This window comes from Microtus pennsylvanicus, chromosome 5 (assembly GCF_037038515.1).
Source record: "Microtus pennsylvanicus isolate mMicPen1 chromosome 5, mMicPen1.hap1, whole genome shotgun sequence".
Classification (NCBI taxonomy): domain Eukaryota; kingdom Metazoa; phylum Chordata; class Mammalia; order Rodentia; family Cricetidae; genus Microtus; species Microtus pennsylvanicus.
In genome coordinates, this window is record NC_134583.1 from 57,597,032 (window position 1) to 57,611,072 (window position 14,041).

The 14,041-nt window shown below is 44.8% G+C and overlaps 1 protein-coding gene across 3 annotated transcripts in view; it reads left to right on the plus strand.

The window, feature by feature from the left end:
* Positions 1-2,836: 2,836 nt before the first annotated feature.
* The window catches only part of Nucb2 (nucleobindin 2), a 34,968-nt gene continuing 23,763 nt past the window's right edge, over positions 2,837-14,041 (plus strand). Inside the window, exons 1-3 of one of the 3 annotated variants that reach the window (XM_075971987.1) lie at positions 2,840-2,971; positions 8,462-8,628; positions 13,253-13,357. In XM_075971987.1, coding sequence (XP_075828102.1) covers positions 13,349-13,357 — 9 coding nt within the window. In that variant the 5' untranslated portion in view covers positions 2,840-2,971; positions 8,462-8,628; positions 13,253-13,348. Of the gene's footprint in view, positions 2,972-8,461; positions 8,629-13,252; positions 13,358-14,041 lie in introns of all 3 variants that reach the window. The other 2 variants (XM_075971988.1, XM_075971989.1) reach the window with 2 other exon arrangements.

Consider the following 14,041-nt stretch of genomic DNA (forward strand, 5'->3'; position numbering starts at 1 on the left):
CTGACTGTTCTTCCGTCCTTCTCCTGATCAGGAAATTCTCCATCCTAGATAAAACCCAAGTTTCAGGTTTTACTTATTAAGCAGCATTTATTTCTCTTATTAAAATGACATTTAATGTGTGTGTATGTGTGGGGGTCTGGGAATGGGGGTGGGGAGCAGCATATGCCACAGTGAACATGCGGAGGTCACAGGACGACTCAACTCTCTCCTTCCACCACGTAGGTCCTGGAGCTGGAACAAAGGCTATCCTCGGAGCCATCTTGATTTAAGAAGTCATATTTCTTCTTAAATTCCTTGGATAAGAGGATGTATTCAAGATCCTCCCTCTGTCCATCCCTCTGTCCCTCCATTCCTTCTTTCCCTCTTTCTTTCTCTCTCTCTCTTTCTTTTTCTGGTTGAAGACTGAATCAGGGCCTTGAGTATACCAAGGATGTTCTCTACTTCTGTTATTGTTATTTTTCTTCGATCCAAGAACTGCTTGTCTTTGCTTCTATTTAGTATTGTTTAGTATGAGAGGTTGAGATAGGGTCTCACACTGTTGCCCACGATGGCCTCAAACTTAACACTGATTTTTCTGCCTCAGTCTCTCAAGTGCTTGGATTACAGACAAGAACCACCACTCCAGGCTTTTATCCCCATGGCCACTGTTCATCCTGCTTTTCTTGTCTTCTTTCCATCACCCCAGAAAAGTGTCACATCTCTGTCACCACACTCCATTATCGTCTTCCTTTTATTACATCATAGGGTGCATCTCATCTCGCTTGCCAGGTTTTGCTGCTCCCCATTGGATTTCTATGAATCACCCAGACAGCACCACAGCTTCTAAGGTCTGTCCTTAGAAAAGCTACAGCAGTGGAGCTTTTGTTCCTGGTTCAGACAGTATCTGTTCTTATGCTAGACAACAGTTAATAGTTCCTGCCTTCATTGTGTTTACAGTCTAGTATTTGTTTTTCTTTCATATGACAGGGTCTTACACAGCACAGGCTAGCCTTGAATTCCTGATCCCCTTGCTTCTTTCTACCAAGTGCTAGTGCTGAAGGTGTGGACCACCATGCCTGTCAAGTCTAGTACTTTCCACAGTGTTGGGATGTAAAATCAACTCAAGGTTACTAATGACACCTAGGATGTAGGTAGTATTTCTCATGTGTTTTCCAAGTAGAAATGTAGTGTCCCTACACCATAACTTTCTATCTTCCTTAAGTATCATTATGTTCAACCTGTTCATTTCCTTATATAGGTCTCTGCTATTAACCCTTTACTGGAAGCAGAGCCCACCCCCCCCCCAAAACCAAACATGTATCCCTCAAAACACAAAAGGAGCTTAACCTTGGGATATTAGTCTAAGTGAATGCATGAGAAGTGCTTAAGAGTTAAAATCTACAGCCGAGTGTAGTCTTAGTTCAACCACCAACCCAAGAATGGCAGTTACTGCTTTCAATGTGCCAGCCTCGTCTCTATTGGCTGGCTATGCTGTAAGTGGGAGGTGTGTGTGTGTGTGTGTGTGTGTGTGTCTGTGTTACTGTCCCCATTTTGCACAAAAGGAAATAGAAGCACAGTGCTTTCATACCTTGCCCCAAATGATGGGTTAGAAGCAAGCTGAATGTTTTTTTTTTTTTTTTTTTTTTTGATTTTCGAGACAGGGTTTCTCTGTAGTTTTGGTACCTGTCCTGGAATTAGCTCTTGTAGACCAGGTTGGCCTTGAACTCACAAGATTCTCGTGCCTCTGCCTCCCGAGTGCTGGGATTAAAGGCGTGTGCCACCACCGCCTGGCAAGCAAGCTGAATGTTGCAAGAGAGGAAGTCTGGTCCCTTATGGTGCCTGCAGCCATGAACCTATGTTGCATCGGGCTAACAGTGGCTTCCACTGCAGTTTGCCTTCCTCTGTATCTGTGGGTTCTCTACTCTTAGATTCAATCCACTGTAGACTGGGGTCATCTACTGCATTAGAGAGACAGAGACAGACAGACAGACAGAAACACACACACACACACACACACACACACACACACACACACACACACACACAGAACACTAAGCATCAGCTGTCTGTCTGCTTCCTAACTGGGATGCCTTGTGACCAGTTGCCTCTGCTGCCGTACTGAAGCGCACCTTTAAACTGCCGGCCAAAATAAACCCTACTTTCCTTAATTGCTTTTGTTTGCTTTTCACTACAGTCGGGAGACCAGTGGTACACAACCTAGGGACATTTGTCTTTAAGGTGAAAAAAAAATGAAAGATCAGTAAGGTGTAAGTAACTGGCACCCAAGCTTCAAAACCAGCCCAAGGCTCTCAAGGCTTTTCTAAACTTCCAACCATGTTCATCTAAGAGCCCATGGTTAAAATGAGATGAGGATGTCTCTGCTCCATGGGGCAGAGAGTAGCGAAAGCGGCATCTGAAGATGTGCGTAAGATAAAAATGAGGTAGATGCAATTAAGCCACAGTGACTCAAGGCCCAGGATAATAAAGGTGGGGTACGGTTAAATACCATTCTGAGTCCCTCCAAGAAAGAGGCTCTGAACCCGTAAGAGGACGGGCACTTTTTTATTCACCACTCGGGGAGCTGCAGGCACAGGCCACAGACCAAGAGCCTCAGATTTTGTGGGAGATCCCCGGGCAGCACCTCACCGCCTAAGTCCCGCTCCACAAGCTAGTCCAGGACAGCAAGTGAGGGAAGAGGCGCGGCCTCCTCGCCTGCGTCGGAGAGCGCCACGTCCCTCTTGGCTCGGTCTTCCCCAAGCTCCTTCGCGTAGGGTCGTCCCTGGACCAATTTACCAATGGGCGTCCTTCGTGATCCGGGGCCGGACCAATTAGCGACCGTCGGGGGGCGGAGGCAGTCACCATGGCAACCAGGAGGCGGGCGCGCAGGAGGCCGTGGAATAGAGCGCGGCGGAGGGCCGTGGGCTGGGAAAGACCGGTGTGCGCGCGGCGGGCATCAGTCGCCTTAGCCTCGCGCGGAGACCCTGCCGAGAAGGTCAGTGGCGCGGAGCTGGGTGCAAATCCCGACCTCTGGGGAGGCTGGGCGGCTCCCGGGAGAGAGGACGCAGGTCCTCGCTTGCCCTGCTCAGGCTGTGAGCTCTGAGGGCCGAATTGGGGGCGGGCAGGACTGGGGAGGGTCTCCTAGCTGTAGCCCCAAGCGCCAGGTTCTCTCTACTGCTCCTTTTGCTGCGGGGTACCTGGGCTTTCTTCGGGGTCAGTGGCACAAGCTGGCGGGGTAGGTGTTGGACTCAGACTGGGGCGGGGTCGGTGGGCGAGTGGGATGCCCACTGGGTGAGTGCTCTGGACCCAGCAATTCCGTGTAGATGCTCCGCACCACCAGTGCCGCGGAGCTAAGGTAGGCCCAGGAACAGCTCTTCCCAGGAGTATGTGAAGCCAGCATCTCTGCCACTAAGGAGAAAGTTCATGCCGTCTGTAGTATCGTTTGCCCCAAAGTGACAAATCAGGCGAAAGAGGAGCCCTTTTCGATTTAGGGGAAGAGAAAGATGATACTTTCTTGTTGCACCTGCTGAATGTTAACTCAGTGGGCTGATGTGGTTATTGTGGTTGATGCAGGCAGCGGTCTTACATGGCAATTATTTTGCAAGATCAGAAAGGGGTGGAGGGAGAGAGAACGAAAATGAAGAGGACCCCTTGTCCTGTTGATTTATACCTTTCATACTGTTTAATGTACCTCGTACACAAATTGAATGCTATTATCTAAGTTTCTTACTTAAGGCTCTGCTAAATTTGTGGATGAATAATATAAATACCCCTCTCCCCCCAAAAAACACACCCTGATTTTAACAAAAGGCAGGAAGCTGTGACTCACACAATCCCAGCTATTAGAGGAGCCCGAGGCAGGAGGATCTTTTGAGCACCTATCTTAGGAAATTGATACTAGCTTGGGGAGCAGTTCACACACACACACACACACACACACACACACACACACACACACACACGGTTTAAATGAAATTGTTATAGTACGTTATGTTTGATTGTGGGATTTTCCTATAGGAAAGCTTTAAATGTTGAGTGATAGCCCTAAAGATGACTGTCTGAAAGTCAAGAGGCACAGGGTTTATCAGGCATTTGTTCCAGATAGCCTTTGGCTATTTGAATTGCTTCTTAAGGTCTTCCCTGTTTGCTTTTGTTAAGTAACTGGACTCTAGTAATACGTAGATTACTTTATCTTTCCTTCTTAGAGATTGCATCAGGAGTTTTCCTCATTTAAACTGTGATATAGTTTTATAAAACTCAAGCAAATTCAGCAAATAATAAATGAATGTTCCAACACGTGTTCCTTGGTTAACACAATTAATAGTGTAGAATATTAAATTCATGGAAATATAGAATTACAAATGAAATCTCAGTGTCACTATAGTTATTAGGTAAGCACAGAAACTCTCCAACATCTCATTTGTCTGGTGTGGGTCAAAAATTCCTTTCCGAGAGCCATTTAGATGGCTCAGTGGATAAAGGCTTTTGAGGCAAGCCTGATGACCTTCTGTCTTTGATCCCTGTGGTCCATATGGTAGAAGGAGAGCACCAACTCCTGCAAGTTGTCCTCTGACTTTGCCACAAACATCATAAATACATTTTAAAAAACTCCTCTCTGTGTCCTTGTGGGTTTACAGATGCTGTTTTTAGGCTCTTCTGATTTTACCCACCACCCCGTGGTGGAGCCCCTGTTGTGTTTACCTTTCTCTGTTCTCCCCAGGTACTTCATTGTGTGTGTGTGTGTGTGTGTGTGTGTGTGTGTGTGTGTGTGTGTGTGTGTGTGTGTAGGCCAGAGGTGCCTTTCAGTTCCTCTATCACTTTCTACCTCATGTTTTGAGACCTGAACCTCACCTATGTGGGCTGACTAGCTGGCCAAGGAGTTCCGGGAATCTTCCTGTCTCTTTTTCCCTAGTGCTGGATTATAGGCACACAGCCTGCCTGGCTGCTTATGTGGGTGGTTGAGATTCAAACTCAGGTAGGTCCTATGCTTACGTGGCCAACAGTTTACTGACAGCCATCTCCTTAACCCCTGCGTCCCCAACTGCCATCTCTCCAACCCTCACACAATTTGTATAGTCTTTCAGAATACTTTTTGTTTGTTTGTTTTAGACAGGATAGACTCAGACCCTCTCTGTAGCTCAGGTTGGCCTGGGCCTCGCGGCAATCCTTCAGTCTCAGCCTCCTGCGTGCCGGGGTTATAGATGTGCACCACCAAGCCCAGCTTTCAGCCTGCTTTGTGCCAAGTTGGTTTGTCTTCCCTAAATAGAATTGGAAATGAAATCCCAAGAAGGCAGTTAGGGCACTTCAAATCAGTGGTTATTAATTATGGGCATTTGTTCTAGTGTCTTTGTTTTGGGGTATGTTTTGTATGTCTTTGCAGCCAAATGGTAGAATAGTAAATGTTAAAATGGTGTCCCGTTGTCTAAGGACCCTTTAGTGGCTGGTGTCTGCAAAATGTTTCTTTGAGTATTTGGGAGCTGGAAGGATCAAGTGCCAGTTTTTTATTTTTATTTTTTAACATATATTGAATGGGCTGGCAAGATGCATCTGAGGGTAAAGGTGCTTGCTGCCAGGCCTGATGATTTGAGTTCAATCCCCATCACCATGGCAAGGTGGAAGAAGAGAACCGAGTCCTCCAGGTTTTCCTCTGACTTCTGTTTGAATGTCATGGACCTTGTATCCATATACATGAAGTAAATAAATAAATAAATAAGTAAAAAGAAAGAAAGAATTCTTAAAAATGATAATATGTGGGCTGGATAGCTGGCTCAGCAGTTGAGAATGCTAACTTTTCCAGAGGCTCTGTATTGGGTCCCCAGTACCCATGCCCAGCAGTTCACAACCACCTGTAACTCCAGTGCAGCAGATCTGACACCCTTTTCTGGCCTCTTCAGGCACAGGTTCACATGCATGCATGTGCGCGCGCAATGTGCGCGCATGCGCGCGCGCGCGCGCGCACACACACATGAATAAAAGTTTAAAAAGTTAAAATGGGTTGACAATAATTTATATTTTATTAATAAAATTTCATAAATTTAATCTTATTTAGTTTTTTAAAAGGCATGTTTTATGTAGCCCAGGCTGTCCTGGAACTCAGTATGCAGCCCAGGTTGGCCTCACACTTAAGGCAGTCCTGAATTCTGGGAGTACAGGTTGTGGCCATCATGCCCAGCTTCATCCAGTTTTATGGTTAGGAAAGTCAAGGTTCAGAAACTCAAGTCACAGACTAAGGATCCAGCTCGGGAGAGAGCTCTTGCTTTAGCATCCATTCTATTCCTGGGCAGGAGTGGGGAAAGTGGAAGTAACTGGCAAACCAATGAATGCGGCTGGGGTTCAACGAGCTGTTTCTTTCGTTGTTTTTAACATGCTGTGCTGTGATGTGGGATTTCCCTCTGTATGCTCATCAGTGTTGTATTGAAGTCATGTACAAAATTTAACCTGCATATTCGCCTAAACAGATATCTGTTACTAAAATTGGAAGAGGCTTGATTTGCTTCTTTTCTTTTCAAACTTCATAGAAAGACTTAGACATGTGTATCTTGTATGTAGTAGGGTTTCAGAAAAGGCTTTGAGTCTTTGGAATGCACTGGTTTTGATCTCTGTGGCAGGGAGAGATGGCTCAGTGGTTAAGTGCACTTGCTGCTCTTGGAAGAACCCACACCTGCTCACAATTGCCTAACTTCCATTTCAGAGGCTCTGACAACCCCTTCTGGCTTCCACAGGCACCTGCATGCATATTGTGCACATAAAGATAAACAGGCACATGCACATAAAATAGAATAACAACAACAACAGACCTGTGACAAACTGGGTCAAGCTAATTAAAATATTTTAATGTTTATTTTGTATGTGTGTACCATGTCAGAGGACAACTTTCGGAAGTTGGTTCTCTTCTTCTACCATTTGGGTTCTGAGTCTCAGGTGTGTTGAGCTTGGTGACAAGTGCCTTTGCCCTCTAGCCATCTTCCCATCTCCAAGCTAATTGTTTTAAGGTAGTGGTAAGTATAAAGAAATACTTAAAATTAAGAATTTGCTAATTCTTCCATGACAATCCCCCTTTTCTTCTTTTATGTTTTGCTTTGGTTTGTTTTGTTTGTCTGGTTTGGGGCAGATTTGGGATGGGAGGAGATGGACAGAAACAGAATGCATTATGTGAAAACCTCAAAGAAATAGTAGAAGTTAAAAAAAGAATTTTTTACTTTTTAATTTTTTTTTTTGAGACAGTCTCATTTTGCCCAGACTGGGCTCAGACTCACTATATAGCCAAAGATGGCCTTGATGCTCCTGTTTTCTCCCTCCAGCTGGATCAACAGGCGGGTAGCACCATACCTGACTTCCCAGCTAGAGACTTAACAGAATGAGTTGCTCTTGGGGCTGGGGATATGGCTTGAGATTAAGAGTCCTCTTTGCTCTTTCAGGGGCTCTGGGTTTTTGTCACCATGGTAACTCACAACTGCCTATAACTTCAGTTCTGTTCTCCAGGACTACCAGGTGGTACACATGTATGTTACATGCAGGAACTCACACATATACATAGAATAAAAACAAATATGTTTAAAAAAAACAGAAAAAGTTACCCTGTGTCTTAGTCAATGTTCTAGTTCTGTGACGAGACACTAGGACTGTGGTGACTCTTACAAAGGAAAGCATTTACTTGGGGCTGGCTTACAGATCCAGAGTTTAGTCCACTGTCATCATGGTAGAGAGTGTGGTGGTGCTGTGCAGGCAGATGGTGCTGTGGAAGGAGCTGAGAGTTCTACATCTGGATCCACAGGCAGCAGCAAGAGAGAGCTGCTGGGCCTGGCTTAGCTTAGGTTTTTGAAACCTCAAAGCTTACCCCATTGACACACTTCCTCCAACAAGGCCACACACCTAATCCTTTCAAAGAGTGCCCTTCCCTAAGCATTTAAATACATGGCAGCCGTTCTCTGTGTCTTGAAGTCTATGTCATATAGGCTATGCCTATGGTGAGAAAAACTAATGCTCTTATCTTGAGTTCTGGCCAGTGTCAAACAGCTTAGGCATTGTAAATAGAATCTGTTTGTTTTGGCCTTTGACTGTTTATTTTACCAGTAAACTGACAGGTCATAAAAATGTGATACTTCTCTCTTTCTTTTCCCTCCCTCCCTCCCTCCCTTCCTTCCTCCCTCCCTTCCTCCCTCCCTTCCTTTTTTCCTTCCTTCCTCCTTCTCTTTTATTTATTTATTTTTTTCCATTTTCCAAGACAGAATCTCTCTTCATAGCCGTGGCTATCCTGCAACTCACTCTGTAGACCAGGCTGGCCCCAAATTTACAGAGCTCCTCCTGCCTCTGCCTCCAGTGCTAGGATTAAAGGCACAGGCTCCCTTGCCCTGCTTATTTGATATTTTTATTTCCTACTAATTGTATACTATGTATATAATACCAGGCATTCTTGTGTACTGTTCCTACTGAATAAGGATAAGTTTATAATTCATTGTTATATTTAATCTCTCTCTCCATTTAGAATCCAAGAGTCAGTTTTCCAAGAGAAAAACATTGGACAAGGAGCTAAGACCTGTTCTCCACAGTCTTAATATTGTATAGATCATCTTACCACTTGAGATCTCAGTGGCCTCATCTGTGGAAAAAAAGAAAAAAAAGAAAAAGCTAAAACCCCCAGCCTGTCTGAAGGTAAGTGTTTGGTTAAGAACTGTCTTTGTGAGAAGCAAAAACAGCTACTGCCACCAACGAGAATAAAGCACAGGGAAGACGACATGGAACAGATGTAGTGGAAGCCTGGTGTTGATGGTGGTGGTGATAGTGGTGGTGTACAACCCAACACTCGGGAGGCAGAGGCAGGTGGATCTCTGTGAGGTTGAGACCAGCCTGGTCTACAAAGTGAGTTCCAGGACAGCCAGGGCTACACAGAGAAACCCTGTCTCAAACAGCCAAAAATAAATAAAACAAAAACAAAAATAACCCCCCCCAAACAATAACAAAAACAACAAACAACAATAAAACAAAATAACCCAGAAATAACCCAGACACAGTGGTGGCTTAAACACACACAATTTATTTTCTTGTTTAAAAGAACTTTCTTTATGGGGGGAGATGCAGAGAGGAAGTAAAGACAGAGTTTCACTGTGTAGCCCAGGCTGGCCTTGAGCTGGCAGCAATTCTCCTGCCATAGCCTTCTGTGTGATGGGATTACAAGTATTCAGCACCACATCTGGCTTAAAGCCATTCTTCTTTTTAAAAATGAAATTAATTTAGTGTGTGTGTGTGGGGGGGAGTGCATGTACGTGTGTGTACTCATATATGTGTTCCCATGAGTGCCCTCAGAAGCCAGAGGAATCTGATCCCCATTGTGAACCACCCAACATAGGCACTGAGAATGGAACTTAGGTCAAGAGTAGTGTGTTCCCTTAAGCACTGAGTCATCTCTCTAGTCTATAAAATAATTGTTTTTAAATTTAAATTTTATTTTATGTGCATGTGTGTTTTGCCTGCATTCATGTCTGTGCGCCATGTATGTGCCTGGTGCCCCAGAGACTGGAGTAGGGTGTCATATCCCCGGAACTGGAGTTACAGGGGGTTCTGAACAGCTGTATAGATGCTGGGAGCTGAACTTAGGTACTCTGGAAGAGTAGCCAGTGCTCTTCGGGCTGAACCATCTCTCTGCCCCTAAAATCTCTCTCTCTTTTTTTTTAAGATTTATTTATTTATTATGTATACAATATTCTGTCTGTGTGTATGTCTGCAGGCCAGAAGAGGGCACCAGATCTCATTACAGATGGTTGTGAGCCACCATGTGGTTGCTGGGAATTGAACTCAGGACCTCTGGAAGAGCAGGGAGTGCTCTTAACCACTGAACCATCTCTCTAGCCCCTAAAATATCTCTCGAAGTCATAGTTCAGAATAGGCAGAGTGACTTCATAAAGTAGTCTGAGAGACCTAATCTCCTAGTTCTTGATCTGTTGCCCCTAAGTTTCCCATAGTTCTCAAAATCAAAGATGGCTGCCAGACCTCCACTGTCACAGTGGGGTTCCAGGCAGCAGGAGAAAGACAAAGAAAAATGCATTCTGTCTCTTTGGAGACTCTCTGAACTGAAAGCTCAGGCTTCAAAGAAGCATAGCTGGATATGTGACTACCCTCGATAAAGTGGGGTTTGTACCACTGAGAAGGAAGGAAAGACTTGGATATCAGTGGGGACCAGGAGTTTCTGCCTCAGGTAGAGGGGCTTCCTCCTCTCGCCTCTGAGCTTGGGGCCTTGGCAGTGACTTCAATGATGGGTGCAGACCTCTGGCCTGATTACTGCCTAGAGAAAGAAATAGTCTGTTCGTTATATTACCATTCTGTTATTTTCTTGGGTTACTGGCTTTTCCTTCTAACTCTTTTTTTTTTTTTTGAGACAGAATCTTGCTATATAGCCCTGGCTGGTCTGGAACTTAAAATACAGCCAGGGTGTTGAATGAACCTGTCTCTGGTGTTGTGATTCCCGGCCTATGCCCGGGTGCTTGGCTCTGTTTTTCTTTCATTCCGTGATTCATGACAGAGGCACCTCTCTCTTGTTTGGAGGTTCGTTCTGGTTATTTAAAAACAACCACCCATACACGCTCAGTGGATTTCTGTTGTGCAACTGATGGCTGTGTAGATGTGAGCTGACATTTATCCAGCTGCAGGCAGTTACGTAAGCCAGACACTAGGATGATAGAGACCTTTTTCCAAGGGTGTCACCTGACCCGTCATCAAAAGCGACTGTGATAAGTGTGTCCCCTCTTGGTGTCTTTGCATTCAGGATGGTCACACAGCACACTTGCTTGCCTGCTTTGCTGGTTGGAAGGAGCTGATTGTTTAAAGTCACTTAGCTTTTAACCTATTGATGAAAGTTTTTTTTCACTACTGGCCCTTGCATAATTTAAGTATACCATTTTGGGGGGCAGCATTAGAGTTGAAATCAGGGCCTCACAATGCTCCTCAAATCCTCTCTACATATACCTAGCCTCAAGACAGGCCAATACTCTTTTTCTAAAGCTTTCTTGTAAACATTTACATACACCCTGTTCTGTCATTGAAATGGTTCAGATGGCCAGGTGTTGTGGGAAACAGCTGCAATCCTAGAACTTTGGAGGTAGGTAGAGGCTGGAGGATAGGAGTTGGAGGCTAGCCTGGGGTACAAGGTTCAGTTGTCATTGTTTTGGTGTAAAAAAATGAATTGAAATGAACAACCTTGAGAAAATGAAACAGCAATTCAGGGAATTTAAGTGAGGAAGGATCTAAAGAGTCATTCAGGAGTTTAGTGTTTATAGGCAGGAGATAAAGAGAGATTAAGATTTTATGTCTATGAAGTGTGTTTACATTTTTACAAGCTCTTGTACTTTTCCTCTTAATACTTGGGCATGGCCAGGTATGGTGTTAACAACTTCCGACCGGCCTCGAACTCACTGTGGAACTGAAAATGACTTTAAACTTCTGACCCTTCAACTTTTTCCTCTCTATTGCTGGGATTGCAGGCAGGAGCCACCATTGCCTAGTTTTGTGCAGTCCCGGAACTCTTAAGCAAGCTCTCTCCCATCTGCAGTGTTTTTGGAGCCTCCTCGTTGGATTTAAAAGGCGTTTGAGTCATGAGACTGTGTCTATCCCTGAATACCACTTTAATATCTCAGCGTTCGTTCTGCTTTGGTGGTTTGACACAGTCTTACTCTGTAGTCCAGGCTAGCCTCACACTTGCTACCATCTCTATGTCTTAGCCTACTACATGCTGGGCTCTCAGCTTAGTTTAAAAAAATTCTTTTTTTCAGGGCTGGAGAGATGGCTTGGCAGTTAAGAGCACTGGGTGCTCTTCCAGTGGACCTGGGTTCGAGCCCCACCACCCACAAGGTGTCTCACAACCCGCTGTAACTGCAGTCCCAGGGGATCAGACACCCTCTTCTGGCCTCCGTGTGTACTACATATACACGGTGCATAGACATACATGCAGGCAAAACACCCACATTTACAAAACTCAATGAATAAATAAACAGAATTTGCCAATTTTTTCATTAATAGAAAATGGCTGTTTTGTGTATTGTTTTTAAAGTAACTTTCCCCCAAATTGCTTATTGAACCACCTGCGTTTCTTACTATATTAAAGGCTTCCACAGTGAGGAGGCATCTGTCCTCTTTATCTTTGCTTTCTGTTGTAATATCTGATGTGGGTACTTAACACATAAACATTTGTTTGAAGAAAACACACTTCAACCTTAAAAAAGAGCAAAAGAGAGGATTAAGGGAGGGAAAAAATTAAAGACAGGGGCAGGGCTAAGAAGATGACTCAGTGGATAAGAAGGCTTGGTGTGCAAGCATGAGGATCTGAGTTCAAATCCCCAGAACTCAGGTAAAAGCTCGGCAGGATCCCTATGTACTTGTAGCCCCAGCCCTTTGGCCTGCATGTGAACACATGCCACCACACAGTATTCTCTGTCTCTCTGTCTCTCTCTCTCTTACACACATACACACACACACACACACACGCACACACACACACCACAGTTTATACTAACTGGATGACTGCTTGACTACTTGAGTGATTTCACAGCTAAGAAATCTGGCTCTGTGTGTGACTCAGAGCCTTGACTTGTTTTTTCTGGACTTGGAACTTGGGAGGTTTGTCTTGGGTTTACTGGATCCCTAGGGGAAGGCTCTGATTCCTGGACTCATGCTTTTCATGTTGTCTTATCATGGGACTGGGGATGTATTCATTTGTCAAGCATTTGCCCAGCATGCACCAAGCCCCCCGTTCAGCTGCCAGCACCTTATGAACTGGCTGCGGAGATGCACGCCTGTAGTCCTAACCCTCAGGAGATGAAGGCAGGAAGATCAGGAGTTTAAGGTCATTCTTGGCTATATAGTAAGTTCAAGGCAATCTGAAAAAAAAAAGTCACATCATACTGCATCCTACTAGACTTGGTGGCTCCTGCCTGTGAGCTCAGCACTGGGAAGGAGGAGGCAGGAGTGCTTTGAATCTGAGGCCAGCCTGGACTGTACAGGGAGTTGAGTGGATTTCAGGTTGTTCTGCCTTTAGAGAGTTTAGTGTCAGCCTGTCACGTTTGGCTCCATCTGCTGGTCAGCAGTTGGCACATTGTCTTCTTCAAGGTCTGTGTTGGAAGCTGAGGAATGATAAAGGAAACATGGCCACGCCTACTGACCTGGTCAGGGGAGGAGACTGGGTTACCCCTCCCTTCCCTCAGCTCCCCCATGAGACATTCATACATTTCTCAGTTGATGGAAGTCTGTAAATGGATCTGTCACTTTTGACGTTGTGTTGGTGTTTCAGGAGATTTCTTTTCCACCTAATGGACGTGGACACTTTCCATTTCTTCTGGGACAGTGACAGTTGACATTTATCGAGTCTTTATTAAGGACCTAAGCGATGTTTAAGGTAATTGTTCTAGTTATATCTAGAATGAGCACGAAGAGATTAAAATCTAACGAGGGATATGTTTTAAGTAGCTTTTTTTCTTTCTTCCTTTTTTTTGTTGTCATTGTCGTTAGTTTTTATTATTTATTTACTTTTTGAGATAGGATGTCCAGGAACTTGCTCTGTAAACCAAGCTGGCCTCAAAATCATAGAGATCCGCCTGCCTCTGCCTCTTGAGTGCTGGGATTAAAGGTGTGCGCCACCACTGCCCGGAGAGAAGGAAGTAGGCAGGACTGTTGCGATGGCTCAGCAGGAAAAGGCGCTGCTGCCAGGCCTGAGGACCAGAGTTCCGTTCATTGGCCCAGGTGGTGGAAGGAGCGAACCAGCTTCTGCGGGTTATCGCTGATCTCCACATGAAATAAGAAATGAGAGGTAGGGTAGATAGAAAATCCTAAAGGAGATGGTAGAGTTCCCATTTGGGATTCCTGTGTTTCATTGATAGGATGGACACATGATGGTATGACATGTAGAAAAATAATGCTGCCAATGAAAACGGGCAGCCATACAAGCCGTAGCATGCACAGTTCCATTTTGCTTACTGAAAGCTCTTAAAGATTAATTTAGACATACAGCTTTTGTGTAGCATTTATAAAAAGATGTATTTATTTTCCTTTTATGTATGACATGCAGGCAGTGTCCAAGGAG